The 26,786-nt window shown below is 35.9% G+C and overlaps 8 protein-coding genes across 17 annotated transcripts; 4 read left to right on the top strand and 4 right to left on the bottom strand.

The window, feature by feature from the left end:
• Positions 1–35: 35 nt before the first annotated feature.
• On the bottom strand, positions 36–10,246 carry LOC132196608 (uncharacterized). Of its 5 annotated transcripts, none has more exons than XM_059619383.1 (17): positions 10,160–10,246; positions 9,714–9,957; positions 9,379–9,520; positions 9,145–9,309; positions 8,882–9,056; positions 8,698–8,826; positions 8,006–8,636; positions 7,690–7,933; positions 7,522–7,639; positions 6,203–7,405; positions 5,914–6,122; positions 5,457–5,858; positions 5,205–5,400; positions 4,871–5,152; positions 1,441–1,552; positions 860–1,274; positions 36–809 (listed from the first exon to the last, which is right to left on the bottom strand). In XM_059619383.1, the coding sequence occupies exons 8-17, from the start codon at positions 7,726–7,728 to the stop codon at positions 273–275; spliced, it is 3,513 nt and encodes a 1,170-aa protein (XP_059475366.1). In that variant the 5' UTR covers positions 7,729–7,933; positions 8,006–8,636; positions 8,698–8,826; positions 8,882–9,056; positions 9,145–9,309; positions 9,379–9,520; positions 9,714–9,957; positions 10,160–10,246; the 3' UTR covers positions 36–272. The 5 variants fall into 5 exon arrangements, with proteins under 5 accessions (XP_059475366.1, XP_059475383.1, XP_059475400.1 ...); XM_059619400.1 differs by having other exon boundaries at positions 7,690–8,293; positions 8,414–8,636; XM_059619417.1 differs by having other exon boundaries at positions 7,690–8,636; positions 9,145–9,520.
• A 110-nt stretch (positions 10,247–10,356) lies between these two features.
• Positions 10,357–13,861, top strand: LOC132196704 (tRNA-splicing endonuclease subunit Sen2). Of its 4 annotated transcripts, none has more exons than XM_059619538.1 (8): positions 10,357–10,509; positions 10,721–10,962; positions 11,032–11,807; positions 11,866–12,058; positions 12,118–12,262; positions 12,316–12,440; positions 12,490–13,534; positions 13,717–13,860. In XM_059619538.1, the coding sequence occupies exons 2-7, from the start codon at positions 10,756–10,758 to the stop codon at positions 12,658–12,660; spliced, it is 1,617 nt and encodes a 538-aa protein (XP_059475521.1). In that variant the 5' UTR covers positions 10,357–10,509; positions 10,721–10,755; the 3' UTR covers positions 12,661–13,534; positions 13,717–13,860. The 4 variants fall into 4 exon arrangements, with proteins under 4 accessions (XP_059475521.1, XP_059475529.1, XP_059475514.1 ...); XM_059619546.1 differs by having other exon boundaries at positions 10,368–10,513; positions 13,717–13,861; XM_059619531.1 differs by having other exon boundaries at positions 10,370–10,530.
• Positions 12,360–13,436, bottom strand: LOC132196788 (COX assembly mitochondrial protein homolog). The gene is made up of 3 exons (XM_059619669.1): positions 13,257–13,436; positions 13,068–13,172; positions 12,360–13,003 (listed from the first exon to the last, which is right to left on the bottom strand). Exons 1-3 carry the CDS (start codon positions 13,330–13,332, stop codon positions 12,804–12,806), a joined length of 381 nt encoding a protein of 126 aa, XP_059475652.1. The 5' UTR covers positions 13,333–13,436; the 3' UTR covers positions 12,360–12,803.
• On the bottom strand, positions 13,633–15,783 carry LOC132196729 (U4/U6 small nuclear ribonucleoprotein Prp4-like). Its single transcript, XM_059619566.1, has 8 exons — positions 15,469–15,783; positions 15,207–15,411; positions 14,809–15,150; positions 14,568–14,750; positions 14,290–14,505; positions 14,129–14,236; positions 13,907–14,075; positions 13,633–13,852 (listed from the first exon to the last, which is right to left on the bottom strand). The coding sequence occupies exons 1-8, from the start codon at positions 15,638–15,640 to the stop codon at positions 13,706–13,708; spliced, it is 1,542 nt and encodes a 513-aa protein (XP_059475549.1). The 5' UTR covers positions 15,641–15,783; the 3' UTR covers positions 13,633–13,705.
• A 68-nt stretch (positions 15,784–15,851) lies between these two features.
• On the top strand, positions 15,852–17,486 carry LOC132196765 (protein TEX261). The gene is made up of 7 exons (XM_059619631.1): positions 15,852–15,992; positions 16,110–16,238; positions 16,467–16,546; positions 16,668–16,821; positions 16,971–17,038; positions 17,099–17,207; positions 17,267–17,486. The coding sequence occupies exons 1-7, from the start codon at positions 15,869–15,871 to the stop codon at positions 17,380–17,382; spliced, it is 780 nt and encodes a 259-aa protein (XP_059475614.1). The 5' UTR covers positions 15,852–15,868; the 3' UTR covers positions 17,383–17,486.
• Positions 17,487–17,798: 312 nt separating this feature from the next.
• On the bottom strand, positions 17,799–22,700 carry LOC132196682 (exocyst complex component 6). Of its 3 annotated transcripts, none has more exons than XM_059619487.1 (16): positions 21,834–22,082; positions 20,980–21,145; positions 20,738–20,922; positions 20,580–20,681; positions 20,420–20,522; positions 20,148–20,360; positions 20,012–20,095; positions 19,718–19,885; positions 19,586–19,657; positions 19,397–19,531; positions 19,167–19,345; positions 18,915–19,106; positions 18,623–18,857; positions 18,422–18,563; positions 18,179–18,365; positions 17,799–18,130 (listed from the first exon to the last, which is right to left on the bottom strand). In XM_059619487.1, exons 1-16 carry the CDS (start codon positions 21,950–21,952, stop codon positions 18,004–18,006), a joined length of 2,409 nt encoding a protein of 802 aa, XP_059475470.1. In that variant the 5' UTR covers positions 21,953–22,082; the 3' UTR covers positions 17,799–18,003. The 3 variants fall into 3 exon arrangements, with proteins under 3 accessions (XP_059475470.1, XP_059475480.1, XP_059475488.1); XM_059619497.1 differs by lacking the exon at positions 21,834–22,082 and adding an exon at positions 22,531–22,700 and having other exon boundaries at positions 17,800–18,130; XM_059619505.1 differs by lacking the exon at positions 21,834–22,082 and adding an exon at positions 21,224–21,381 and having other exon boundaries at positions 17,800–18,130.
• A 232-nt stretch (positions 22,701–22,932) lies between these two features.
• Positions 22,933–24,314, top strand: LOC132196793 (multifunctional methyltransferase subunit TRM112-like protein). The gene is made up of 4 exons (XM_059619683.1): positions 22,933–23,217; positions 23,277–23,378; positions 23,560–23,658; positions 23,715–24,314. The coding sequence occupies exons 1-4, from the start codon at positions 23,140–23,142 to the stop codon at positions 23,814–23,816; spliced, it is 381 nt and encodes a 126-aa protein (XP_059475666.1). The 5' UTR covers positions 22,933–23,139; the 3' UTR covers positions 23,817–24,314.
• Positions 24,315–24,575: 261 nt separating this feature from the next.
• On the top strand, positions 24,576–26,760 carry LOC132203926 (mitotic checkpoint protein BUB3). Its single transcript, XM_059632133.1, has 8 exons — positions 24,576–24,706; positions 24,779–24,982; positions 25,050–25,119; positions 25,179–25,387; positions 25,441–25,542; positions 25,599–25,744; positions 25,801–25,940; positions 26,001–26,760. The coding sequence occupies exons 2-8, from the start codon at positions 24,785–24,787 to the stop codon at positions 26,117–26,119; spliced, it is 984 nt and encodes a 327-aa protein (XP_059488116.1). The 5' UTR covers positions 24,576–24,706; positions 24,779–24,784; the 3' UTR covers positions 26,120–26,760.
• Positions 26,761–26,786: the final 26 nt, after the last annotated feature.

Here is a 26,786-nt window from a genome sequence, read left to right as displayed (position 1 = left end):
GCTCTCATCCAATCAGAATCAAGGCGTGCTTGTGGATTGTACTTTTGCGGCGGTAAAAATCAACAATAAAAATAATGTGTGGTCTTGCTCAACAAGGTCTTGCTCCAGCGGTCAACGCACAAAACAAATATTATTTATTGGCAGTCATACGCGGAAAAATAAATTAACGGGTTACATTTCGTATGTATGGCCGCATAGCAAGTGTTTTTTAATAGAAATAATAATGATTAAAAATATTCTCTTAATTCCAGACAGGTATCCGTTTGAAAAAATTAAAAGTAAATAATGTAATATTTAGAATACTTCTTTTTACTCCTCAAAGTTTCTTTGGCGTACCAATGCACTGCACATTTAAAAATATATTGAAATAATATTTGAAGAAATTGTTCAGAATGACGTGAACAACCAAACTCACATGAAGCATCATTCAAAACCTTGTCATATATATGTCTGAATACATCTTTTGGCATACTCTGTTTAGTATGGAGCTCTGACTTAATTCTCCTCAGTTTTGAACAAACAAAGTTTGCGAAATTGTCGCTAACGTACAGCAGTTTGGACTGATTATCGCGATACTCTCTAAACATGGTATAGACCTGGCTGGGCAGTGTTTCACTGGATGTCGCAGATTCAATGCACATAGCACAATGCAAAACATTGTCCACCTTTTTCAATGCGACTCCTCCAAAATACGAATCACTTTGGCTCTGCAAGTCAATGAGTTCATCGTCCGCATCTTGAGACTCCTCATCAGATGTACTGTCTTCGCATGGTTCAGGCTCCAAAGGCAAGGTGGGGTTTTGTTGTACCTTATGGAAAGAATTTCATTACTTTTTCATTCTTAATTTTTTAAATGTACCTTTCTAAAAAATGCATCAAAAATATAAGGTGCCAGCTCACGGCAGCTTAATCCATCGTCCTCACAATTTTTCTTTTCATTGTGGAGTTTTAGATACATTAAAAGGTTAAAAAAAGCTCCAACCAAGCAAGCGCAGAAAGTCAAAACTGTGGGGGAATGTCCGCTACCACATTGCTCTCGTATTTCCCCGTTGAAATTCTCTAGAGGGTCCTGCTGAATTCTTCTTGTTAAGAGAAACTCAAACCCTCTTGCACGCATCATCGGAAAAAATAGTTTCATTGATCGAATCAGCCAAACAAGAGAGTGTATGGATGGCGTCCAGACTGTTGTCCCATCTTTTTTTCTGAACTTCCATTTCCCCACAAATAATTCAGCTTTATTCCAAAAATCCCAGTGGGCAGAGGATTCATGCAGCCTAAAAAATTGAAAATTATGATACCTATTATTTAAACCTCTCTGGCTTAATAATAATAATTCCAAGACATTATTTAACTTGGCTCCGATCAATAGCCAAATGCATGAGCTCAGTTGTCAAAGACAAATTCAATCAAATTCGTCTAGAAAATCATGATGATACTAACCGGCCTTTCAAAGGTTTTGCATGCGAATACGAGCTTCCATTAAACGAGTCGACCAAGTTGTCCATGAATTGTATAAATTCTACGGTATGACACGCTTCAGACGGGAGGAGACCTACAAAAATTTTGTTACTAATATATATTCCATGAAAATCATAATACTTGAACACGTAACAGAGGCGGCGTGGTGAATTTTCGCCCCTGGAGAATTAACATTCCGTGCCTTATTATTATTGTTAATAATTTTTTTTTATCGTCGAATGGAAAATATCAGATGCAGAAACGACCAAATTTTACTTTGGAAATTAAAATTAATTGATTATAATCGCCATGGACTCAAATATTCTATTTAAAAGGGAGACATATACATTTCGATTTGATAGCCAGAAACATTAACTCCTCAAAGGGTGAGCCAGGGTTCTAAGGGTGAAGTGTGGGAAAACAATTTGACAAAAAAGTTGGCTAGAAATAGTCGAAATGCATGGTCATAATTATCATATATAATTTTTTTAATTCATATTAGAATAATTTTTTTAAATTACACACACACCAATTTTAATTATTTGTTAAAATAGAATATATTATTTTATAACTTGTATTTTATATATTGAAAACAATTGAAAAGTACTATATACTATTTAATAATTTATTAAAATATCATCAATTTTAATTTCAATTACAAAAAAATTTAAAATTAATTAAAAATTTCAAATAATTGAAGACGAAATAACATTGAATTTTAAATTTACTAATTTTCAGTGTAATTTTTTTATTACCTTTTAAATAAAATTAAAACATACTTTTTTATTGTTATTTAAAATTTTAAAAATTTGATATCTATTTCAATTAAAATAAATTAAATATAATTTCTGAAGTTTCTATCCTCGGAGGTCACTAATAATAATTTTGTATTTGGGTGGATCCAGGAATGATTTGGGTGTGATTGTTGATGAAAAGTTACCTTTTTAACTGAATATTATAAAAACTGAATAATTGGTTTCCCGCAATAGAAATTAATTTTCAACCAGCGATAACTCTATTTCTGTTACAGAAACGACAAAATGTGTAATGACAAAAAAAGTGAATTTTGACATTCTGCATTCAATCAATATCACAGCTCGGCGAAAATTCGTGAAAGGTACAATGCGTTGGCAAGGGTCGTGCGATCTTTACAAAATTTTAGGACCTGAAAGACCATGCAAGGAGATTTTCAAAAATATATAGTTTTACCCAGTCTTACCCCAATATCTATAAATTTACGGGTTCTACGGGACGTTCAAAATTGGGTTTTTGAAAATTTCAAACGGCTGTATCTCGGCTTTCCGTGATCGCACAACAAAAATCCGGGTATGGCTGAATTCCTCTTTTCACTTTCTACAACTTTGCCGTTGAAAGCAAAATCCTAGGTAAAAGGTCAAGGTCACTTCCGATGACCTTGTGTCATTCAAACTGGAATTTGAGCATTAAATGCAAACATTTTTGAAATTCTGAGATAGCCATTCGATTCTTCGTGAAATTTTACATACAATGTGTGAAAATGGCGAAGTAGTTTTTTCTCTTTAAATTTATATTTAAAAAAAAGGATAAAAAACGTGGTTTTTTGGTGCTCGGATCAGCGATTTTTAAGAAAAACTTTAATAACTCGTTTTCTGTGCGTCTGAGGCAAAAAATGATTATGATCAAAATTGATCCCCATTAAAAGTTCTATCTAAATATGTAAAGGTCATTGACCTTTTGAAAACTTGGGTCAAAGGTCACCTTGACCCTTATCCTTCAGTGAAAAGACCCTAATGTGTGATACATGGTTGGAAAAGTCTTATCACTAGGATACCAATGGTCACCATATTTTTGTCTCCGGCTTCATTTTCGACCTAGTTATGATGGTTTTATTGTGAAAAAAGCGCATTTTCTTTCATTATATATTAAATAATCAGCTTACATTGGTGGAAAATAAAGCCAGAGACAAAAATATGGTGACCATTGTTATTTTAGTGATAAAACCTTTCCAACCATGTATCACACATTAGGGTCTTTTCACTGAAGGACAAGGGTCAAGGTGACCTTTGACCCAAGTTTACAAAAGGTCAATGACCTTTGCATATTTAGATAGAACTTTTAATGGGGATCAATTTTGAACATAATCATTTTTTGCCTCAGACGCACAGAAAACGAGCTATTTTCGATTTTCTTAAAAATCGCTGATCCGAGCACCAAAAAACCACGTTTTTTAATCTTTTTATTTTAATATAAATTAGAGAAAAAACCACTTCGCCATTTTCACACATTGTATGTAAAATTTCACGAAGAATTGAATGGCCATCTCAGAATTTCAAAAATGTTTGCATTTGATGCTCAAATTCCAGTTTGAATGAAACAAGGTCATCGGAAGTGACCTTGACCTTTGACCTATGATTTTGCAATCAACAGCAAAGTTGTAGAATTTAATGAGACGAGTTCAACCATACCCGGATGTTGGTTCTCCGACCAAGAGAAGCCGAGATAATTGAAGTTTTTGGTTTTTTCAAAATGTCCCGTAAAATCCGCTATTTTGAAAATATTTTGATAAAAATTTAGGGATGTTCCCTTCAAGTAATGGAGATTTTAGGGATGTTCCCTTCAAGTAATGGAGATTAAGTTGTGAAACTCTCAGATCTCTATCATCAACTTTGGGCGCGGTACGCGGTGTGTGAGAATGCTAAGAACGGAACCGCAAACGAAATTAATTTTCAAACAGCGATAACTCTGTTTCTGTTAGAGATACGCAAAAACATGTAATAATGAAAAAAGTGTTTATATGACCTCACCTATCGAACCATGCAACGCTCATGCAGGTCAATTCACTTAAGGTCATTGACCTCAGTGACCATGAAAATCGATTTTGCAATAATAAAATGATGATGAAATTAAAAATAACATTTTATTTTCAATTAATGAAAGTTAAATGGTATTTTATCCTTGTTAATAAAAAAAAATTAAATAACATTTTTTATAAAATTTTAAATTAAATTAAAATTTGAAAAGATGATAACCTATTAAATTGTGAAGAAAAAAATTCTCTTAAGTGATATGATTTTGATGCATGTAATATATTACAATTAATTATTTAACAGTTATTTACGAAGTATTTTAAGTTATTGTAGTTAGATAAATGATAATTGTGTAAATTATATAAGCTCTTTTTATTTAAAAATAAAAATAATGAAATTAAATATATACTTGATATTAAGTTTATAAAACACATTTTAATTTTTTTACTTTTAATATATGACCATTAAAAGGATTTTTTTTTTGACCTCTTCCTTGTTTTTTAGGTCAGGGAAAAAATCACGACACTGGAAATCAAAATTTTGTGATGCGGGCTCTGCCGGAAAAATCTACCTGTTTCCAAAAACTGAAGATCCACCCTGTGAACTAATCTATATTGTTGACTTACCTTGCGCAATTAACGTATTGAGAGAAGCCGCAACACTGGAGCTGACCAACTGGAATGCCAGTTTCACTTTCATGGCCTGTTTGTCTCTTGCATAAATATGCGCAGCCGTTAGTTTCGGTGCTAATGTTGTTCCGATGAGCTTGCCTTTTAAACTTAAAAGTTCCTCTACGTGCTTAATTTTGGCATATCGTCCAGGTCCAATTTCCAGGTCATACTTTCTGAACATGCTTACTATACATTTTCCTATATGCACGAAATCCGGGCCACAGCAAATTTCTTCCCCTAAATTAAAGTATTTGTTTTATCACTTAATAAAGTTAAAGAAATATTTCACCATCTATTAGAAAATAAGGTTTGTTTGCGCAAGCCTTCAATATTTCCAGGGCCTTTAAATTTGTCGGCGCCTGGTCGCAAGTGCAAAATTTTATTTTTACTCCGAAAGTTTTCAACCTCCTAATATTTTTTTCAATCAAATTTGCTAAGACTGATGAAGGCGTGGTTCCTGTAGAAAAATAGTAAGAGACTGGGAACTGAAATTTAGAACCACAATGAAAAACAATATAAATAAAAAGAAAAATTAACCAACCTTGACCTTCTTGTTTCTGAGCAGAACAACGAAAAAAATAAGTGCGTGATCCGCCAATTCTTTGGTGGTCTCCTCTCCTGGCCCATAATCGCTAAATCCTTGAAATTTTTTCCACTTTGAGGACCACATCAAAAACTCATCAATGGATAATTCATCCCACAAGAGAACTGCGTAACAGTCCCTTTCATCCTCTAAATCTGATGTAAAATCTCCAACACCCTCCAATATAGGCTCAATTATTCCTGGTTCGATGCTTAGCCCTTGCGTGAAACGAAGAAGAGTTTTTTTTGATGGAAGAATGAACATGTCACTGACAGCCGCTCTTGCTCTTCGTCCCCCTTTCTGAAGACCCATGGTGAGTATAAGGTCTTGTCGATCATATCTTCGACCTTGTGGCTTCACCTATTGAGATTAAGTTATTATTTCATTAAAACATCATTATTATATGAAATCTTACTTTCTGAAGCTTGATTTGTCGATCAATAAAATCGACGCATTTTGTAGGCAGGTGTTTTCGTAAATAGAGTATGGCAGCTTCCTTCGAAGCAGGGTTGGTGGCTTTTCTTTTAAGCCTCATCTTTTTCAACCTCTTGACCTCTTTGTTCTTCTTCTTTGCAAATGCAATCAAACTCTTTCTGTCAAGCTTTTCAAATAGTGTTTTCTTGGCTGGAAAAAGAAAAGATAATATTTAATAAAGCGTATGGTCCTCCGTAATTTTTTTTTTTTTTAATATCTTTTTATGTTACATGGATTTGCTGGTAGTTGTTTTTGACGTGGAGGTTGCTGTTCTTGTGCATGACGTGGTGGTGATGGTGATTCTTGTTGAGGTGATGCTACTTGTGGTTGTTGAGGCGGTGATAGAGGCGGTTGTGTTGGAGTTTGCTCGTTCTCAGATGCTGCTACCTGTTGTTCATGTGGTGGCTGTGGTTGCTGCAGGGTAGCGGTTACTTGCGGCAAAGTCCGAGGTGGGTACGCATGTCCGGATCGTGGTGGAGGTGGTAGTATTTGTCGTACTTGTGGCTGTTGAGGTGGTGTTGGACGAGGTTGTTCTTGTGGTGGTGTCGTAGGTGTATCGTTCTCGAATGGCGGTGCTACCTGTTGTTCATGCGGTGGCTGTGGTTGCTGCAGGGTAGCGGTTACTTGCGGCAAAGTCCGAGGTGGGCACGCATGTCCGGATCGTGGTGGAGGTGGTAGTATTTGTCGTACTTGTGGCTGTTGAGGTGGTGTTGGACGAGGTTGTTCTTGTGGTGGTGTCGTAGGTGTATCGTTCTCGGATGGCGGTGCTACCTGTTGTTCATGCGGTGGCTGTGGTTGCTGCAGAGTAGTGGTTACTTGCGGCAAAGTCTGAGGTGGGTACGTAGGTGGTGGAGGTGGTAGTTCTTGTTGAGATGGTGTTTGTTGATGCTGCGGTAATGATTGTCTATGTTGTTCGTCTGTTGGTTTCCGACCAAAAGGCTTCGACCGATTTAAAGGCAGATGAGGCAAAACATATTGTTTCACCACTTCTGCCTTGAGATTCTTCTTGGACGAAGGGCACCCTTGAAGCAGATTGTATGCTGTAGATCCACCAAAGCTGGAACTATTCAGTCTCTGAATTTTTTTTCTTGGTTTGTATGGAGACCCTGGAGAAGTTGCAGGCTCCAGCTCAGAGTTATCATTCAAAAATCGATAATTGTCTGCTTGCGAAGAAATTTGCAGCTTTCTTGTTCTTGGGCCTCTGGCTGGCAGATAGGGTGATGAAGGCGTTTCTTGCTGAAATTGTGGTGAAGCCTGACAGTTTTCTCCTATCAGACCACAGCTGGAATCCGAGTTCAATGGGCGAAGTGGTGTACGAGGAGAACTTCTAACTGGTAGCCTTGGTGATGAAGATGGTGTCCATGACTGCAGCATCTGAGGCGAAAGGTTTTGATTCTCGACGGTTCGAGGGTTGTTCATTGGTGTTCTATTACCTACATTGAAAATAAAATTAATTATTGTACGAAGCTTCAAAATAATCATAACAAATCATGTAAGATCATATTTCTTAATGCTTTATTAGCTTTCTGTGCATAATTATTTTTCTTACATGATGATTGAAAGTGTTCAAAAGAAGTATCAGAATCAGAAGTGGTTCTCTCATAAAATAATATGTAACCTGTGTCACTTTTCTGGCTGTCACCATCCAGTACAGTGAAGGAGGACACCTGCAGGGAAATGTACTGATAAAATTGTAAGATATGTGAATTTCGCTTACTTTCGAATCGTTGTAAATATTGATCGTACCATCTTGCATTAGACTTTGACAAATATAGTGTCCTTTGCTCAAATCACCTTCATGATGGATGATGGCTTTGCAAAAAAATGACACCTCCTCAGTTCCATTTTTTTTTATAATTTGGCCATCTTTTAACGCAAAGATACTCTGCTTCAACGTCAAACCATAGTCCAAGACAATTTCACCAGAGTCTTTCAAAAGCTGGTTGGCCTGGTTGCTGAACCTAAATTTTTATTATTGAAGTTGAATAGAGAATAATTTAGTATGAATATAATATCACTTATTCAATCCATACCAGATCCCGTATTAATTAATTCTTTGAAATGAACACACCACCTGATGAGGCACATCAACACAAAACCACAGACATCACTTTTTCAACACCACCAATAACATTCCTTCACCCATGTACCTACAAAATGAAATCACAAAGTAAAATGTTCTTTTTTTAACTCTAAAACTTCCCTGATAACAAATAAAAATAACGCTTGCAAAAAAAACAAGACGAGTTGAAAAAATAAAAGTTATGTTCTTCTCAGTTTTGTTAGTCACATAATGGGTCTGCACATTTTCATTTGGATTGCTGGAAACAGAAACAAAATTAATTACAGAGTAAATAATAATAAATTGAAAAAATAATAAAAAACATAAATTAAATAAATCCCCGTTACACAACGCTCATCAAAATTTGAATCAAAATCACCTTTTCAGTTGAATTACCAAAACTTTTGGAAGCTCCTGAAAATAAATTATTTCCTTTTGTGGAGTTCCTCTGTGGCAATGTGAGCAATACGGCTCATGAACGCAGCTATCGTCACTGTTCATGTAAATACGCAGAGCTTCCTTCAAATCAGATGCCATGGGTAGGCAAAGGTCGTACATGGGCTGACTTAAATACCGGGTTTTGCCGCACACTAAACATTGACCTGCATATTGTTTTGGAGGATATTGATGCAATGTAATTCTAAATATATATTTTAATCTTACGCTCAAAAACTTCTTTGCCCTCGAAAACTTCACTCACTCCCTTCTTATCCAACGACTCAATCTTTTCGAGTAACATTCTGTGCAATTCCATGGAGTCCTGCTGTAAACCTTCGTCAAAATCTTTTGTGCCTATAAGAATAATAGTCTAATCCAATAAGGTTCAAATGTTACTTTTTTAACTTACTCCAAATTTGTGTAAGCAAGTCCAAGGGTGTGAAAGGCTCAGCACAAGTTTTTGTTACCTCACGACCAACTTCTTTCAGCAAGCAAATAATGCAACTTTTAGACTTCAAGAGTTGGCAACTTTCTTCTTTGTGATTATTAAGCAGCATCCAAATCCAGCTGCATGCAAACCAAGCCTAAAACAAATAACCATGGAAATAATAGCAGCCAATTGTAGCCTCTGTGAAATACATTGACAAAGTACTTCTTATTTTTTTTATATACCTGGCAAAGTGAATTTATATAGCATGAGTTCCCCATATTCACCAATCCTCGCAATGGACCGTCAACAGCATCAAATGTTTTTCGTATTGAACAATCCAAAGACTCCCCAATTGGATTGACATCTTCCACATCTGGATCTAGATTTCTCGTCGGTAAAGCTGGCATCTGATAGTATTACACATTATTTTCATAAAACTTCAATGCATAGCAATCTCTTATACTCAAGTTTCTTACCCATGGCTTAGGTACTGCATCTTTGATCAGTTTACCATTTCCGTAAAAAAATTTTATGTCAAAGTGTTTGACACAACATCGAATATCTGTTCGCTCATCATCAGCAGGCAAGCCCATGTTTATCAACCATTGTCTTCTACGCCTATAAAAATTGCTCTTATTAGTATGTAATTTTGAATTGAAGGAAAATTGCAAACTCACTAAATTAATAAAATCTGAATAAAATCATAAATACGGACACACATTATATGGATACAATAATAGTTATAAAAAATATATCGAATTCTTAGTATTAATAATATTCAAAAATTAATTTTTGTAATAATGTTACTCACTCAGCATTATTTATACTTGAAGCCTTTGGAGCACATTTAAGATCAATTCCATTTAATGAAGTGCTATCACAATCAATGTAATGGCACTTCCTAACTTGAACGTTTAGATGAGATCTTCCCGTCTTATTAACTGTTTCAACTTCCACCGATGGCATTTTTCTTTTCCCTTCATCATCATTCTTGGATACAGCCAAAATCATCCCTGGTACAATTTGAAATCAATTGGGTGAGACTTTTCGGTATTCTGCAAATGAATCAATAAATAATAAAAAGTATGTAATTCAATTCTGTCGAGAGTGCCGAGCCGAGTAGCTGCGACTAAAAACAATTATGCAATATTTATGTACATTTCTACATTTAAAAAAAGCCAATTAGAGCTGAAAAACAATAAATCATTAATGATTTATATTTTAATTCCACTCCAAAGTAATTCTATTTTAACTTACGAACAGTCTGAGAATTTAGCTTGTTAGAACTTGATAAATAACAAATCAATCAAAACAATCCCATGAGGTATTATTTTATGTACTTTCAATCGTTTTCCGCCTTCTAGCGCCATCTATTGGAAAACGAAATAATGATAACAACCAATGAAACGGTCACGTGACCAGCCAGTTCACAAGTATGAACAGTGGTACAAACCTGCGCATAGGAGTGAACAGGCCGTGACAAGAAGTTATGCCACACGCCTCCTTGCCACACGCCACACTTTGATTTTTATGTTTTGATTTTTGCTTGCTATGGTTTGCTGATTTGCAAAAAAACGCCGAGACGAAAAGTTCGCGAATTTTTTTCCGTAGGTAGAGGTTACGAAGAGGTGAAAATGGATATTATTTACCGAGACTAGCTTCTTTTTCAATGATAGATGGCCATGAATCACAGCATTTAAATCACTCAATTGTGTATTATGCATTACATACCGGCATTTATTTATGCTCATAAATTCTAATGCATACATAAAATATTAATTAAAATAATAATTAAAAAATATGCTCATCATTTCCTAGGGTAACTGCAACCAATGTAGCAGAGCGAATTTATTATGAAGAACAGGCAGAAGTTAACCAATTTTCAACCAAAGCATCATGGTCAGGTCCCTCGATCATCACACCACCCACTGCCTATTGTCATTGAGGATCTCTCCGGTTTTCCACCTAGCACTCAAACATGGCCTTGTTATGCAGGAATCTTTACGGGTCACACTATAATTGTGCCCAATAAAGAAGATGCTCAAGCGCTTTATTCAATGGTAGCAAAAAAAAATAAAATAAATAAACGAGTTCTCTTAACAGCTATAATAACAACTGCCTTTTTTTAGGGATCGTTTGGAAACCCGTTAACTAGGCATTTCAACTCCAATAAACCTCCCATTTTGCGTCAGCGTCAGTACAACCGTCGTTTGAAATGGTCCGAACAATCGGCAGATGCCCAGCCTGGGAAGAACAGCAGTGAAAGTGATGGAGAATTGGAATTGTCTGATGTGGTGTATGACGGCGAGAACAATGGTCATGCTGAAAATGGTTCAGAATTTAACCAGGGTGCAAAACAAGTGGATGAAATCAAGGATATAGACAGCAATGTGGACGATGATGTAATAGTTGAGCAAGAAGTTAGAGTTCGTCAAGGGAGAAGCTGGTATGCACCATTCATCAATTGGAGCATGGAGGAGCAAGAATCGAAGATCAATGAATGCAAACCATCAAGTCCTCAAGTGATTGACATTGATGACGAAATTTCTATTGTGAATGGTAACGGACAAAGCAAGGATCGTGGGAATCACAATTCCGGATCTGAAGTCACTCAAGTTTGTATCGATGAAGACGACGATATTGAAATCATCAATGATGAGCCACCTGTCGTCAAGTCTTCCGATGTTCAAGAAAATATGGTGGAAAGCAAAGAAAATGAAGACCAGGAGGATAAACCTGAAGAAATGCAAATAATTCCATTAGCAAAGGAGACGTACATAAACATGAGCATAGAAGATACAAGAGAGGTGTCCAAGGAAGATAAATTATGTGACGAGGGAGACTTTGCAGTTGTGATCAAGGACACCGATTGTCAAGACAGCAAAGCTAATCTCATTAAACATTGGTACTTAAAATAATTATTGTATAATAAAATTATTATTTAGCATTTGATTCTTTTTAAGGGAGCCACAAATGTCACCCTTGCCCTCCAAGAGCTGTGATGAATCCTTAGCTTTGAGCCTCGAAGAAGCTTTCTTCCTTTCGTGGGCCCTCTGCTGTCTTCGTATTTCTGTGTCGAAGGTGATATTACACGAATTTGAAAATAATACCAAGAACAGCCCTCAACCTGGACCATCTGGACTTCAAAACAATAATGTGATGAATCAAAACTTTAAATAAAGTGTAAAATAAATAATAAATATTTATGTCCTCAGGTGCTGATTGACCTCACTCCAACATTTTCTTGGGCCCTTTTCTCATACATTCAGCCCACCTTTCCAATTAGATATGTCGTTTACCATTATCTAAAATCTAAAGGATGGGTGGTACGATCAGGCAGCAAGCTAGGAGGAGATTATGGTAATAAAAGCTTTTTTTTCGTAAATATTGTTAAAAAAAATTATAATTTTCAGTTATCTACAAAGACAGTCCTAGTCGTTACCATGCTTCAAGCATTGTCCTGGTCGAAAGCGACGTTGAGAAGCTTTCGTGGCAAAGATTGCTCACTTTAAATAGAGTTGCTGAGGCTACAAGCAAAGTAATTTTTTATTGAACTATAAGTAAAAAAATTACAATTTTTTTTAAAGGAAATTGTGATTTGCAGAGTTTCGTGGGCCGACGAGTTTTCAATTGAAACATTAGACTGGTTCTCAGGGGTAAGTATTTCAACAAGACTTTTTAAGAGAGCGGCACTGAAACCAGGGTCAGGCGCCCATTCCAAGCAAGATGAATTGTCAAGTGCAGATGACTCCGATTGATAAATGCACTGCATTTTACTCTATAAGAGGGCAAAGGCTTTTATTTAACAATACATTATAATGCATTAAGCAATATACAAATCAACAACTGAAAGGCGTTATTTCTCAACAAATATTACTCTAACACTTTTGAACGTGCTCGCTTACATTTTCTGTGTTCTATACTTTTTTTCTAAACCCGTTCGACGGAATTCACTTCGTTCATCGAGAAATATTTTTGTACATTGTTGCTTGAACTCTTCGTCTGCATACCACCTCTCCATACAGCTACGAAGAGCTGTATTTTCTTTCCTACAGGAGAAAACCATTGCCAGGCTCGAATTACTGCAGCACTCCGTAAATGCTAAAAGAAAAGTTTAATTTGCGTCAGCATTTTATAGAAATATGTTTTTTTTTTTAATAATCACCTTTGACTTCAGCAACGCACTTCTCGGTTTTGGCTCGCTCTCTCATAATTTTGGGAATGAGGACTTGCTGCTCAACTTTTCTTAAGGATAAATCGTCAGGATCTCCTAATTGTAAATAGTGAGATTGAAAACAAGAATCAATACAAACATTATTTTGTACTTTTCGTACGTAACTGAAATATTGCATACCTAATCCGTGGGGCCCTTTACCAGATTCTGTTCTCTTGAATTTATCTAGATTTTCGTTCGGTATAATCGGACTCATCGTGTATTGCAAGGATAATTTGCGATGTTGTGTAATTGTAACTTGTTTTTGTTGTCTTTCGTTGCGGCTTCCCAGATGAATGGAAGAAACCAGAATGAAAGTTAAAGTTGTTTCTTGAAACCGCCGACGGGAGGCGACACCGTGCCATACAGAGACAAAAAGCAAAGCTAATTTTTAAAAACACATCAATCTTAATCTACAAGTACGTATTAGATATTATTATCATTATTATAGTCAATTCAAAAATTTTAAGTTTGGTTTCTCATATATATTATATACATAAACACGAAAAATGTTCTTGTCATATATTTTATATTTCTTATAAAATAATGGGGATTGTTGAAGTGGTGACAAAAAATGATATTATACAAAATTATATTTCAGGTGACCAAAGCTTAAATGTCCTATCATATGATGAAGTAACAATGTAATTTGAATCTGGTGCAATGTCAACGCACATGATTTTTCCATCATGACCAGACAGTGTCTTGAGCGGCTGCCACGTTTTATGAGACCAAAGCTGCAATTATTAAGTAATAAACAATAGAATTCCAAAATTAAAAAAAAAGATTACTTTTGCTGTTGTGTCATACGATCCAGTGACCATAAACTCCCCATTGCCTGGCTGATATTTTACTTGCGAGATGAGGTTCAAGTGGGCAGGTATTGTGTAGATGCAAGCTCTCTTTCTCATATCCCAAACTTTGCAGGAATGATCCTCACTTCCAGTAATCATGTGATACCTAATGTATTGCTTAAGTATTTAATATATTGAAAATCAAGAACAAAAAGTTACCCGTTACTGGAAAAATCTATGCCGTAAATAGATTTTAGGTGACCTTCCATAAACATGATGCACCGACCTGTCCGCAAGTCCCACACTCTTCCGAATGCATCCAAGCCACTGCAAAATTTATTTAAATAAATAAAAATTCCTTTGGCTGGCTAGTATATTACCCCGTGGCACACACAGATCCATCCACTTGAAAAGCAATGCAATAAACTGGTTTACAATGACCCTCTTGATGAAGAACCTCTTGGCACTGGTCAAGATCCCATAACCTCCACGAATTGTCGTAGCAACATGTGCCAAGAAAACGGCCCGATGGATGAAAAGCAAGTCGAGATACTCTATTCGGAGCATGTCCTTCAACATTGGCTAGAGGTTCCTCACTATGCATGGAAAATCGAAAAGTTATAATACAAGGATTTTTTAAAATTTTAATTCCATGCACCTGTTCAGAGTCCACAACTTCACTGAGCCATCAACGGCACATGACGCTAAGTCGCACACCCTTTTACCTTCTCGGAGCGTGGCTTCAGGATGGAAAACAATTGCACCAACATTGCAGTCGTGGCCTTTGAATGTCAAAATTGGCTCACAACTGGGAACGGACCACAGTTTGCAGAGTCCACTCCTAATGCAGAATATTTTATTTGAGTAAAACAAACAATTAATTAATTCGAATTACATACCATGAGCCGGTGACCAGCATTTTGCTATCAGGACTAAACTGGCAAAAGGAAATTGGCCTTGTGTCTCCAATTTGGCTGCAGTAAATGCTCATGGCGTGAAGTTTTTTAAGCATTTCTTGCTTCTTGGCAGTCTTTGTCATGTCATCCACTCCGACTAACTCCCTGGCCCTGTCCAGACGCTCTTTGGCTCGAGGAAGTGAATACTCGGCAAGCCACATCCGTGCTACACGTAAAGAGTCTGGTCCCTCGTGGTACCACGTCTGGCTATCCTGGTCTCTGTCAACCTTCTCGGTCTTTTCTTCCTCATCGTCTCTTTTTCGTTTGATTGCATCTTCTCCTAGCCTACATTAAAACAATGGAATTCAAAGCAATAACATTCCATGAAAATAAGGACTTACGTTGCCAGTAGCTCTCTAAGACGGATTCTCCTCTCTGCTGGACCCTCACCGAACAAGCAAATGGGCTCTCCCAAATGTCGAAGGTTTTTCTTCACCTCCTCGTCATCTGTGGAGACATTAATTTGTCTCTTCAATTTCCGCTTCTCGAATTCCTCCAGAAGAGCCGACCTGTCCCTGTTCACAGCATTTTCCAAATCAAGGTACTCTGCAATTTTTTTCTAAAGTCAATAAAATTAGAAGGCAAAAAATAAAAAAATTCTACCATTAGAGATCATAACATTGCTCAAATCTGAAGTCGGCACCAGGCTGTTGAAGTCAGGGCCCATCACCGAGGAGAGCGAACTTGTCAGCTTGGCCCTTTCTCCCTCTTCCAGCGATCCATAGTGAATATTTTTTGATTTCTTGATAAAAACAGATTCCTCGTCGTCGGACATAGTTCACGGGTGTTTTGGAAACACTGCTGTGTACTTGCAAAAGTGAGAAAATTATATTTTGTTTGAAATTCAGCCGGCGTCCTGCGTTTCGTAAACAAAACACAGGAATAAATAACACCACGATCCAATAAAAATGATTTTGATGATGATTTTCTTTCGCGCTTCTTATTGGCTGATTCACTTTTGTGTTGCGACAAGCGCCAATGAAAATCCCTTTTGCTTGCAGAGATGCTGAATGATTTCCGGCTGCGGCTCGACCCTCCCACCCCACATTTGCATGCGATTTTAAAAACAAACGTCGGCAGCTCGCTGCGCTGCAACTTTAGTCTTGGCAATTTATTTTCATCGAAAGGTAGTTATTAATTATTGATAACATTTATATTTTTGTTGAATTTTAAGGACTGCGCTAAATTTTATCGCAAGGCATTAGTCATGCCACGAAATAAAAGACGAAAATAAAAATTTTCAGGTTCAGCCGAAAAGAAGAAAAAAAAAATTGAAAGGAGCTGGGCTCAAAACGGCAGAAAGATGTGGCCTTTGTATTTATTGAGCTGGGTTGCAATGATTTTGCAAATAGTCTTTGTAACAGTCGCAGTAGGCAAGTAAAATTTTCAATAAAGTTTCAACAAATTATACGTACATATTAATTTAAAAATATTTTGGAATGCAATTTTAATTTAAAAAAATTAATTAAATTTTTTACATTTAAAAAATAACAAACATTTTCAGATATTATATTAGATTTTCCCGTTAAGACATTTCAATATTTAAAAAAGTATAAACTAGCTGTACTCAAAATTATTATTAACAATTTAATTTTTTTCAGCTGCTGGGCTTTATTATTTAGCTGAGTTAGTAGAAGAATACACCACAACTACAAGGAAGGTTATTTGGTGGATGACAATGGTATGTTTTACTTAATTTAAATTAATTTGTATATTGAATCCCACAAAAATGATTAAGTTTTTAAGCTTTATTTTATGAATCGTTCATTATTAAATTTTTGCTTAATGTCTATTATTTTCAGGTCGTTCTAGGAATCTACACAATATTCCTCTTGTTTGAGGACCTTCCAAAAACCTTAGTTTTTTGTGGGATCATTAGTCAAATGGCACACTTGTGCATAATCCAGACTTTCCCATTCTTTGACGTCCTCTCTCCGTCATTCGTCACAACTGTAGGTGAGGATGTAATTTTATTAGAGACGTTTTTAATGCAGATATAAATTGATACATTATGCATTGTTGATAATTGATCAAAAATCATCACGTTTTTAGTATTGAAAAATCATAATTATATTTAACATAAGTTAATAACAAAAAAATTACAGTGATGCTGGTTGTCAACCACTACCTTGCCTTTCAACACTTTTCATCACATTACTTTGCCTTCTCAGAGGTAAAGCAGAAAATTATTTCTGCATAAAATTCAATTTATTGTAATGTTTTATTTTTATAGGTTTTAGGATATTTCACAATTTGCCTTTGGCTTGTGCCCTTCACTTTGTTTGTATCTTTGTCTGCAAATGAGAACACCCTGCCAACAGTCTCTGAATCTAGACATCACGGTAATTTACATTAATTATTTTTCTTTTTTATGCTTTATATTCATAATTAAATTTTCCAGATGATGATGTAGTGAGCAGCTATTTCTCCAGAAAGGGAAAGAAATATGGCTTACTTGCATTTTTCAATTATGCAAAAGACTCGATCCTTCCTCAGAGAAACAAGAAGGGTTACTGAGCTATAATGTTGCTTTATGAATGAATTTGAAGTCGGAATTCAAAAACAACATCTTTTTTACGAATGACTGTTTCCGTAAGTTCCCAATCTGAATTAATTTATTTTGAGCGAAGAAGATTAGAATGACAAATTTTGTAATTTATTTAAACCATTATGGTTCTTTTCTCCACTCTCTTATTTATTATAAAACGTTCAGTAAGATCAAATTAAGTATAAGATTGAGTTCATATATTGAATTTGGCATTGTAATGAAAAAGGAGTGATAAGTAATTTTCATTTGACATGTAAATGTAAGCAATTGGAATATGAAAATTCATGCAAACTTTAATGTTTTCGAAGCTTTAAAAGACAAAATAATAATATAATTAACAAAAACACCTGTTTAGGGGAAGTACTTCATTAAAATAAAATTGCCCCGTCACTTATAGTTTCTTTATTCCAGCTTTATTCTATATTATTTTCTGCTAACAAAGTATAATTTATTTAGCTGTTAAGGCACTTTTATAAAATACTATTTCTAAAAAAAAACTTTAAATTATATGATATCTAGAATGAATTTAACAAGGGATAAGAGGCTTTAGATAACAAGAAATGCTTTCTTTGGTTAAGCCATTATTTTATCTAGGGCTGAATTGGAGCTGAAGCCAGCTGGCGCAGTTGTTTTAAGACCGTCTCCAATAATTTCTTCTTGTCTCTCTCACTCTTCTTCAAAACTGCAAACACAGTCTTTTTGTCCGCTTCCCTCATTCTGAAATAACAGTAATTTAATATTGCCTCAATAATGTCCTTGAATTACTTTTCAAGCAAAATGATGGCATTGTTAGGATTGACATTCGGATATTTGCTCGTCTCTTGACCATAATCGTGGAAGTAAGTTGGCCAGTCCCATGTCATGACCAGATCTAGAAGTTGTCTCATTTCTGCAAAATACTGCAGACAAGCGTCTTCCTCAATACCCGGCACTGGCTCAGAAGCAGCAAATTCTGATATAAAAATAACCATTAGTATCAAATTTAAACAATCTCTGATTAAGACATACGTTCACATTGTATTATATCCAAGTTAAGTTGCGAGAGAGCTCCTAAAGAGACTTGTCGAACCTCCTCTTGTAATAACAGATGAAGCATTCCATCTGCTAAATGCTGGCATGCTGCTTTGCACGTTTTTTGTGCAACCGCCACCTTGTGAGCAAAATAGCATTATGTTTCAGTTAAATAAATACCAATTTATAAAAACTCACTGGCAATTGATTGAAGGCTTGTAGGGTGCTTTGCAAATAAGCAATCATGTCGGCGATGTGACTTGAAGCATGTCCTTGTGGCTCACCTAGCATCCAGTCATAATTTTCCAGCTCCATAAATTCATCAAGCTTCTTTTGAAGCTTTTCAATAATCTGCTGCTCAGCATCTGCTCGGGCAACTCGAAACATAGCTGGTGGGCCATTTCTGGACACAAACTGAGCTTCGACGTGGGCTCTACATAAAAATTAAAAATATTTTTTTACTTAATTTGTTTCGGAAAAATTGACAAACCCTGTGATGTTGGCAACGAATTCCTCAAGATATACTGTTGCTTGTTCTAAGTAGCCAGTGTCTAAAATGATCTGAACCATTTGCAGTAGCCCAAGACTAGGTTTTCGAAAACTTGACGAGAGACAACCACTGAATGTACGAGTCAAAAGAAGATTTGTTGACTTTCGGATCATTTCACACACCTCTTCGTGACTGAAAAATATGATCACAAATTTTACTTACATTTTGTGATTTTATTTTTAACCTAAGTACCTCAAGTTCAAGTCGTCTGAAAACTTCAAACATGCATAAATAAACTCTTTGACTTGCTGATAAACTTTTGGAACCATGGAGGAAAATGGAAATAGTTTAGGGAACGGCTTTTGCTGTAAACCATCATCCACAAAAGGGAAATTGTTGACTATATCGTCAAATTCATCACTCGTTTGGACCTTGAAAAATAAATAGTTACCGATTCCCGAGTCAAAATAACAAAGCCTCACCTCTATCGGCAAAAAACTCTCTTCATCTAGAATTTCTCTGAACACCTGGACCCACCGCTGCATAAGAACTTCATTGTAGTGCTCACGGATCTCAGCCAGAAGTTCCGTCAGTTGGACGACAGAGTAGCCATAGTTCTATAAAACAATTTCAATGCTAATACAATTTACTCTTAATTGAAATTTACTTACTCTCAGTGTATTGTTAAAAATCATTATCAGGTATTTGATTTTCAGCATCAATGTGGCGTCTGTGCAGTAAGCCTACAAGTAATAATAAAAAAACTTGGAATCTATTATTTTGGAATGAAAGGTTTTCCTCACAGTGTGTGTCCGCAGAGCATTGACGATGCTTGTTAATGCCATTGACCAAACTTCGTCCAAGTAACTCCTAGTGACTAGGCCATTGCCTGTATTTAAAATGTGGTCTTCGATGACAAAGAATCCGACTATAGCGTGAATGTAGGTTTTGTACTCCGCAACACTCTCATGCTAAGCAAAGAAATTTATAAAAATTGTTTAATATTGAAAATATAAAATAAAAAGACCGTTTTTCTATTCTGTAAACATTATCATTAAAAGTTAATAATAAAATGATATTAAATTTGGATTGCTTACCATATTTGTTGGGGGCTGAATGACCAACAGGGCCTGCTTCTTTCTTTGCTTCCGATAGTAGTCCTCAAAGAGATCTCTTAATCCCTGAGCAAAAATAACGGTCAACAATAGTGCGCTATAAAAAATGTTCACTTACTAGCACAGTGTAAATATGAAGACACCTGTAAACTGGTGAAAAATCGATCATATCTTGAGCACTCAAATCGTCATCGCCGTCTAAACTTGCATCAAGAGACACGTTCTTGAAGTTCTGCTCAACCTCCCCTGTAAAAGGGTTTGGGGGCGCAGGGGCTTGCCGCTTCTTTTTCCTGACGACTGCAACAGGATCACTAGCTAGCAGCTCATTGGTCTATAGAGAAATTAAAATTATTAAATATTTTAAATTAGATGGCAATAATGAATAATTACATGTTTCATAGCAACCTCCCCAATTTTCGGGGAAAGCTTTCGAATGTTTTCCAAAAAGTCTTTCAGTTCAGACATCGAAGCATCCTTGATATTTTCACGGAGACTGAAAACCAAGAAAATTATTATTATTTTGTTTTAATTCCCATAAATTAAATCTCACATTGGAATGTTTTCTCTCATTTGTTGTGAGAATCTGTAATTAGCCACACGGGGTAAGTACTGATGCTCCAGCATTTCCAGCGTTTTCAAGGCAGGGTAGTATCTGGAGGATAAAAATTTTAAGATTGATTAAAATAATGATATATTTCATAAACCAACCGCTTTTCAGCCATCTGCTTCTGCAGCTTTGCATAGGTTGTGAGAACAGGAAGACACAAGGAGAGGCTCTCGATGGCCGTGGCAATGTTGTGTTCGGTTTTTCTCGCCTTACACAACTCCTCACCCTTTGCTGCCAAAGCAGCAGCCGAGCTTCGAATTTCCGTGTTTATTCCCACAACGCCTTCCTGCAAGATTTAGCGGATAAGAATATTTGCAAAGTAAATAAAACATTGATTATTCACGTTTAACTTTTGGGCCTGGGTCCTGACTTGGAGGAGTTCCCTGATTGAGTCGATGAAGCCCTGATAGTGGAAATTGCACATTTTCTCGATGTCCTTGTCATGCGTTTTGATCCGTGCATCCAGCTTCTCCATGAAACTCTTGTGCTCGTCGCCATCGTAAATGGCCCTGCAAATTACCTTCTAATTATTTCTACAGACACACAAATTTTTGCTTCATTCAATGCAATTTAAGTGTATTTTTTACTCTATGTTAGAGCCGGACAAAAACTCGGCAAAATATTTTTCCGCTGCCGACTCTTCCATAGCTCTAGCCACAGTGATACTCTTATCAGGATTTGGCTTTAGGCTTGGGAAACCGATAAAGGGAAGGAAATGGTTAGCTGTGTTTGAGCAGGGGTATCAGAAATAGCCGTTGCGTATTGGGTCCCATGCTGAGCACTCAAAGTTAAAATTAGCCAAATTAACTTTACGCGCTACTCATTAAAAAATTATTTGAAATAATTATAGATATATTATATTGTGAAAAAATTTGGTTATTTGATATTTAGTTGCTAGAATTAAATTTGAATTAAAATATAACAATGAAAATAATCATAAAGATGAATTTGTCACTTATATAGAAAAGTTTATTTTAGTGGCAATAATAATTTACAAAATTTAAGTCATTAAATTGGAAAAAAATTAAATTTAATTATAGACCAACTCACAAAAATGCATGAAGCCAAATTACTTCTTTGCCTTTTTGGCTCACATAATTGAGACTAAATTAAGCCAATAATTGAATTGCTAAAAATATTATCTGAATTCTACGCTCCTCTAATTGGATTAATCTACGCATTTTCCGGCTAATATACCTTATGACCAATCCAACGCTGCTAGTGTCATTGGTCTCTAACTCGTACAGCAAATGCTCATAACGCGAGTCAGAGGCAATTGAATATAAACTAGCAGATTCTGTGATTCTGTCTGACATTTCTAGCCTTATTAAAAGTCAAAATTTTCTTTGGTGAGCAATCTTTTCATCAAACTTTTCCACGGAAATTCTTCCAGTGCGCAGAAGCCTTTCCAATTATCGAAAATCGAAGACGAGACACTAGCCATGCGTCAGACTTTGAATGTTGGCGCCATATTATTTTACAAGACTTAGGGGTTGAGCGGAATTGTTGAAAATACATACCCAAAAATTAAGCTTCAAGTTCCAAGCCTAAGAGCAAAATTAATTTATAAGTAAAAAAAATTATTTTCTATTTTTTACATTTGTTAAATTAAGATGCACAGTATGCATAAAGCAAAAATTAAATCTGATTCAATCCTCAAAAACCCAAAAATTGAAACCTCCTCGATCAGAAATGTTTAAAAATAACATAACGACGATAATGTTTGTAATGCAAAAAATATGCAACAACGGTCTGTACTATCACACTAGAATATAATATTTATGCTAATGAACGCACTACATTGCACTTCATTACATTTTAAAAAGGTCTCAAAATTATGTACATAGTTCAGTCGTGGGCGTAAAAATTGGACACAAATTTTTCAAATTTTCACCTGAAAGTTGGACCCCAGTAATCATCCGTGCCCTCGATCTCTTGTAAAAATTGTTCATAATGCTTTGAGTCCGGTTCCGCTTCCATTGTGAACCGAATTACTAAGAAACGAAAGAAAATAAAAGATGCAACTTGTTGATATCACCAGAGAGCTGCCATGTTTATTATCGATTTGTTGTCAAATGTCAAATGTATACATAAGAGTGACCACCATGATGAAAATATAAGTACTGCATGAATTCAAAACGTTTTCGATTAAATTCGTCTCCTTTAATTTTAAACCATAATTTCTCCAATAAAATATTTTTTAAATGAATATAAACCATATAAACCTATTATATTAATTGGGTGCTAAATAACAAGTGAGCAATGCATGAAGACTAGGTTGGCAACTTGTCATCCAGCGCAACCAGCGCAAGTTGAGCGCAAGGGCCGGAGAATTTGTTTGTTTACTTTTTGCTTTTTGCTTTGCCCTTGCTGGTTGCTGCACGCCGGGTATCGGAGAGGAACCTGGCACAGGAGTTGCCCTTTGCCCTATTGGAACTTTCCCTATTTGGAAATTCACACACAAAAGTGAATAAATTCCGTGCATAAGAAATTATTTTGCAAAATGAAGCTTCTAACTCACAACATGCTCTCTTCGCGATGCATAAAAGGAGTCTCCGTTGGTTACCCTCTTAAAATTCTGGTAAGTTATACGTTATATTTTGAGTGTAACATTAAAATTTTTTGTTCCATTCGTTCCAGGCCAAAAATGTTAAACTGATCAACTGTGATTTTGACTCAGAATTCACTGTGAGGATTATTCAAAAACTAGATTGGAATGCTCTCTGGGAGGCTGCAGAAAGTGTAAGTTAAATTTAAATACATAGTCGCCTCTTCTTCCTCAGAAATACATTGAAATCATTTTTTTGTACCTGTTTTGTGTGTAAATTGCTGATTTCCTGAAACGGTTTAAAGCGTAAAACGTTCGTGTATAAAATTAAGGCGTGTTTTATTAAATAGTTTTAATTGAATCAAACTTTCCCAGATTGGTCATATCGGAGATGTTCCTCGAAATCTCTCAGACGTGGAAGAATATGAAAAAAATGACGAATTTCTTAAGAAGGTGCACCACATAGTCTTGGAGGTAAAATAAAAAATAATTTAAAGTTATTTTATTATAATTTCTATGCTTTTCTTAAGGTTGAAGTCATTGAGGGAGAACTGGAGTGCCCAGAAACTGGCAGAAAATTCCCAATTGAGGATGGTGTACCAAATATGCTTTTAAATGAAGATGAGGTTTGAATCCTACTTAATAAAATTCATCAACCCTGGCGGCTGGCGCTGCTTTGATTCATTTTAAGTTTTCTTGCAAGCTGAATATTATATTTCCACACAAAAAATCCAGATATCCATAATATATAAAATGCATTATGCTCTTTGTTATGAATCTATTGGTAATATGTATTTCAATTTCAAGTAAATAAACTCATAGACACAAAATAAATGTTCTAAGTAAATTTTAAAACATTTGAATTTCATATCATCGTTCCCTGTTAATATTAAATATTTATATCTTTCCTATTAGAAATAAACTCTTGCAAAATAATTAGAGTTATTTTTTGACAAATGGCATGAGTGCTAGGAAATGGTTAGTCAGTGATAATTATTGTAAGGCTTATTTAAGAGGTGTTTTAACAAAAGTACATATAAATTTAAATTTATACATTTTTCCAAAACTATAAATTTATTTTTTGTTTACAAATTTCATTTATTTCATGTGACCTTATTATTCAAAATGTTTAAGATTAAAGTTTTTTCTTTTAGAATTGTATTATTTAATAAATGAGAAATGAGTACATAAATGAATTTCAAATTAAATTTTACTCTGAGCCTCCCCGTTACATTTTTTATATTTTATTTTATTTAAATACTGTCTGCGTGTACACGCGCGCTACAATAGAACATCCTTAAACAATTCCATAATTTTCCAAAATTTAATGAACGCATGGTTCTCCCGCCATACAAGTCAAAATTGTTTATTCGTTCGCTGCCGCGCTTTTATTGATCCGCCCCAGGCGTGATCGACCAACCACGGGACGAGCGGCTTCTTCACAGGCGACCGCCAAAAGATTGAATAACACAGCTGGCGCGGTTCAGCTTTTGTCGTCGATTTTATTTCGGCCCGAGTTGAGGTATATTAAAGCCTTTTTTATCTTCATCCTGACTCGAAGCTAAATCTTAACCTTGCATTTTCTTGGAAAAAGATCACCATGGTCGAGAGCAGAACGGAATTCAAGCTGAAAAATCCTCCAGACGATGGCATCTCGTCGGTGCAGTTTGGCCCGAACGCAGCTAAGTTTTTGCTGGTTTCGTCGTGGGACTGCACTGTTCGGCTTTACGATGTCGAAACGACCACCATGAGGCTCAAGTACAACCACCCTATGCCTGTTCTTGACGTCTGCTTTCAGGTCAGTATCAAAATTAAATTCCTGTCAAGTACATTATTTGTAAACTTTTCAAACTTTTTGCTTTCAGGACGCAGTGCATTCTTTCAGTGGAGGGTTGGATCAAACTTTGAAAATGTACGACTTGAACAGTAGTAGTGGTATGAGAGGAAAACTTTATGTTTGCTTTAGTTTTTTTGCAACTTAAATATGACTTTAGAAATGGTGCTGGGTAGTCACGATGGTGCGATCCGAACCGTAGACTATTGCTCGGAGATAAATGGAGTCGTAACAGGCAGTTGGGATCACACAATCAAAACCTGGGACCCAAGAACGCCGAGGTGCACTGGGACGTACCAGCAGCAAGAAAGAGTGTACACTGCTAGTCTTTGCGGGGAGCTCCTGGTTGTGGGCACGGCTGGCAGAAAAGTAAAGATTTGGTTTGCTTTAATTTGCAAAGACTAATCATTTTGCTTATTAAGGTGCTTGTTTGGGATCTCAGGAACATGGGAGTTCCAACGCAAAGGAGAGAGTCCAGTCTAAAGTACCAAACCAGATGCATAAGATGCTTCCCAAATAAGCAGGTAGATTTTACCTTTATGGAAGTCTTGCAGAATTAATTCCATATTTCCAAACCAAGGGATATGCACTGAGCAGTATAGAAGGAAGAGTAGCTGTCGAGTACCTGGACACTGATCCAGAAGTGCAGAAGAAGAAATATGCGTTCAAGTGCCATAGGATCAAAGAGGGTGGCATCGAGAAAATATATCCTGTTAACGCCATTAGGTACGTTTTACGACATTTGTTCTGATTTGTTCTAATTTCATCAACTTTCTAATCAGTTTTCACAACTCGTACAACACTTTTGCCACGGGCGGATCCGATGGATATGTTAACGTCTGGGACGGATTCAACAAGAAACGTCTGTGCCAATTTCATCCGTATCCTACGTCCGTTGCTTCGTTATGCTTCAGCAGTGATGGTTTGTTTTGCTCTTCATTGAGAATTGTGCCCTGGATATTAAAATCTGAAATTATTGCAGGTTCTGCACTTGCCATTGCCTGTTCGTACCTCTACGAGCAAGAGGACAAAGTGGACACGGCCACCGAGAATAACGTTTTCATCCGATTTGTGACTGACCAAGAAACAAAACCAAAGTAAGGAGCAACTTCAGCATTTAAACTCCGATGCATTTCAGAGGAAGCAAAACGTACAGAGATTTGTGCTCTTATCTTACTTATCTGTCCCTTGACTGAGATGTTGTTTCCTTCAAGTTTCTCTCTGTGCCTATTTCGGTTGATCTTCTCAATATGTCCATTAATCTGATCTGCCAGCAGCAGACTTTAACGCTGATAAACGATCTAATTAAGAAAATCAACAGTAATAAAAAAAAATGCTGTCGTAAATACTCTACACTCCGTTAAATGGATTGACAAATTTAAGTTCATACTTTCAACATTTTTGTAATGATAAGTTTTACCCTAATTTGATGTTTTCCCTTTTAAATTCAGTTGTCTTGCCTCTTTCCAATTACAATATTGTTCTGAATAACAAGAGGCAGTCTTACATACTTTCAGTATTTTAAGCAAGGAATTTATGCTTAATTTAATTTCAATACCTAAAATTGATGGCGTCCTCTTTTAATGTCTCTCATTTAACAAAAATGTGCTCTGGTTGCATAATATCAACATCACTTCCAGAGATTTGCTGGCAACATGCCAAGAAAAAAAATAATTGTAATGGAGCCTTTATGTACACCGATGGAATATAAAATAAATCTCGTAAGATATAATGCAAGACTTACTTTAGTTTCATTCATAACTAAAAC

Source organism: Neocloeon triangulifer, unplaced genomic scaffold, assembly GCF_031216515.1.
Source record: "Neocloeon triangulifer isolate White Clay Creek 2 clone unplaced genomic scaffold, ASM3121651v1 ptg000001l, whole genome shotgun sequence".
Lineage (NCBI taxonomy): Eukaryota > Metazoa > Arthropoda > Insecta > Ephemeroptera > Baetidae > Neocloeon > Neocloeon triangulifer.
The sequence above is the reverse complement of the archived record's forward strand: the minus strand, read 5'-3'. Positions and strand labels throughout refer to the sequence as shown.

Excerpts from the sequence above, each read along its gene's own strand:
- LOC132196608 (XM_059619417.1), bottom strand. The coding sequence starts at position 7,728 with ATGCAAGATGGTACGATCAATATTTACAACGATTCGAAA. Across the intron at positions 5,401-5,456 it reads TCAGAAACAAGAAGGTCAAG|TTCCCAGTCTCTTACTATTT; the intron begins GTTGGTTAATTT and ends TCTAAATTTCAG. Across the intron at positions 1,553-4,870 it reads CAATACGTTAATTGCGCAAG|GTCTCCTCCCGTCTGAAGCG; the intron begins GTAAGTCAACAA and ends AAATTTTTGTAG.
- LOC132196704 (XM_059619546.1), top strand. The coding sequence starts at position 10,756 with ATGAAGAACAGGCAGAAGTTAACCAATTTTCAACCAAAGCATCATGGT. Across the intron at positions 11,808-11,865 it reads GCTAATCTCATTAAACATTG|GGAGCCACAAATGTCACCCT; the intron begins GTACTTAAAATA and ends ATTCTTTTTAAG. Across the intron at positions 12,263-12,315 it reads CAAGCTAGGAGGAGATTATG|TTATCTACAAAGACAGTCCT; the intron begins GTAATAAAAGCT and ends TATAATTTTCAG.
- LOC132196788 (XM_059619669.1), bottom strand. The coding sequence starts at position 13,332 with ATGAGTCCGATTATACCGAACGAAAATCTAGATAAATTCAAGAGAACA. Across the intron at positions 13,173-13,256 it reads TAAAGGGCCCCACGGATTAG|GAGATCCTGACGATTTATCC; the intron begins GTATGCAATATT and ends ATTTACAATTAG. Across the intron at positions 13,004-13,067 it reads GTGCGTTGCTGAAGTCAAAG|CATTTACGGAGTGCTGCAGT; the intron begins GTGATTATTAAA and ends CTTTTCTTTTAG.
- LOC132196729 (XM_059619566.1), bottom strand. The coding sequence starts at position 15,640 with ATGTCCGACGACGAGGAATCTGTTTTTATCAAGAAATCAAAAAATATT. Across the intron at positions 14,751-14,808 it reads ATGCTGGTCACCGGCTCATG|GAGTGGACTCTGCAAACTGT; the intron begins GTATGTAATTCG and ends ATTCTGCATTAG. Across the intron at positions 14,076-14,128 it reads ATAGATTTTTCCAGTAACGG|GTATCACATGATTACTGGAA; the intron begins GTAACTTTTTGT and ends GCAATACATTAG.
- LOC132196765 (XM_059619631.1), top strand. The coding sequence starts at position 15,869 with ATGCTGAATGATTTCCGGCTGCGGCTCGACCCTCCCACCCCACATTTG. Across the intron at positions 16,239-16,466 it reads CTTTGTAACAGTCGCAGTAG|CTGCTGGGCTTTATTATTTA; the intron begins GCAAGTAAAATT and ends AATTTTTTTCAG. Across the intron at positions 16,547-16,667 it reads TTATTTGGTGGATGACAATG|GTCGTTCTAGGAATCTACAC; the intron begins GTATGTTTTACT and ends TATTATTTTCAG.
- LOC132196682 (XM_059619487.1), bottom strand. The coding sequence starts at position 21,952 with ATGTCAGACAGAATCACAGAATCTGCTAGTTTATATTCAATTGCCTCT. Across the intron at positions 20,923-20,979 it reads CCCAGGCCCAAAAGTTAAAC|GAAGGCGTTGTGGGAATAAA; the intron begins GTGAATAATCAA and ends TAAATCTTGCAG. Across the intron at positions 19,107-19,166 it reads TCAGACGACTTGAACTTGAG|TCACGAAGAGGTGTGTGAAA; the intron begins GTACTTAGGTTA and ends CATATTTTTCAG.
- LOC132196793 (XM_059619683.1), top strand. The coding sequence starts at position 23,140 with ATGAAGCTTCTAACTCACAACATGCTCTCTTCGCGATGCATAAAAGGA. Across the intron at positions 23,218-23,276 it reads GTTACCCTCTTAAAATTCTG|GCCAAAAATGTTAAACTGAT; the intron begins GTAAGTTATACG and ends CATTCGTTCCAG. Across the intron at positions 23,379-23,559 it reads TCTGGGAGGCTGCAGAAAGT|ATTGGTCATATCGGAGATGT; the intron begins GTAAGTTAAATT and ends AAACTTTCCCAG.
- LOC132203926 (XM_059632133.1), top strand. The coding sequence starts at position 24,785 with ATGGTCGAGAGCAGAACGGAATTCAAGCTGAAAAATCCTCCAGACGAT. Across the intron at positions 25,543-25,598 it reads GATGCTTCCCAAATAAGCAG|GGATATGCACTGAGCAGTAT; the intron begins GTAGATTTTACC and ends TTCCAAACCAAG. Across the intron at positions 25,745-25,800 it reads TATCCTGTTAACGCCATTAG|TTTTCACAACTCGTACAACA; the intron begins GTACGTTTTACG and ends CTTTCTAATCAG.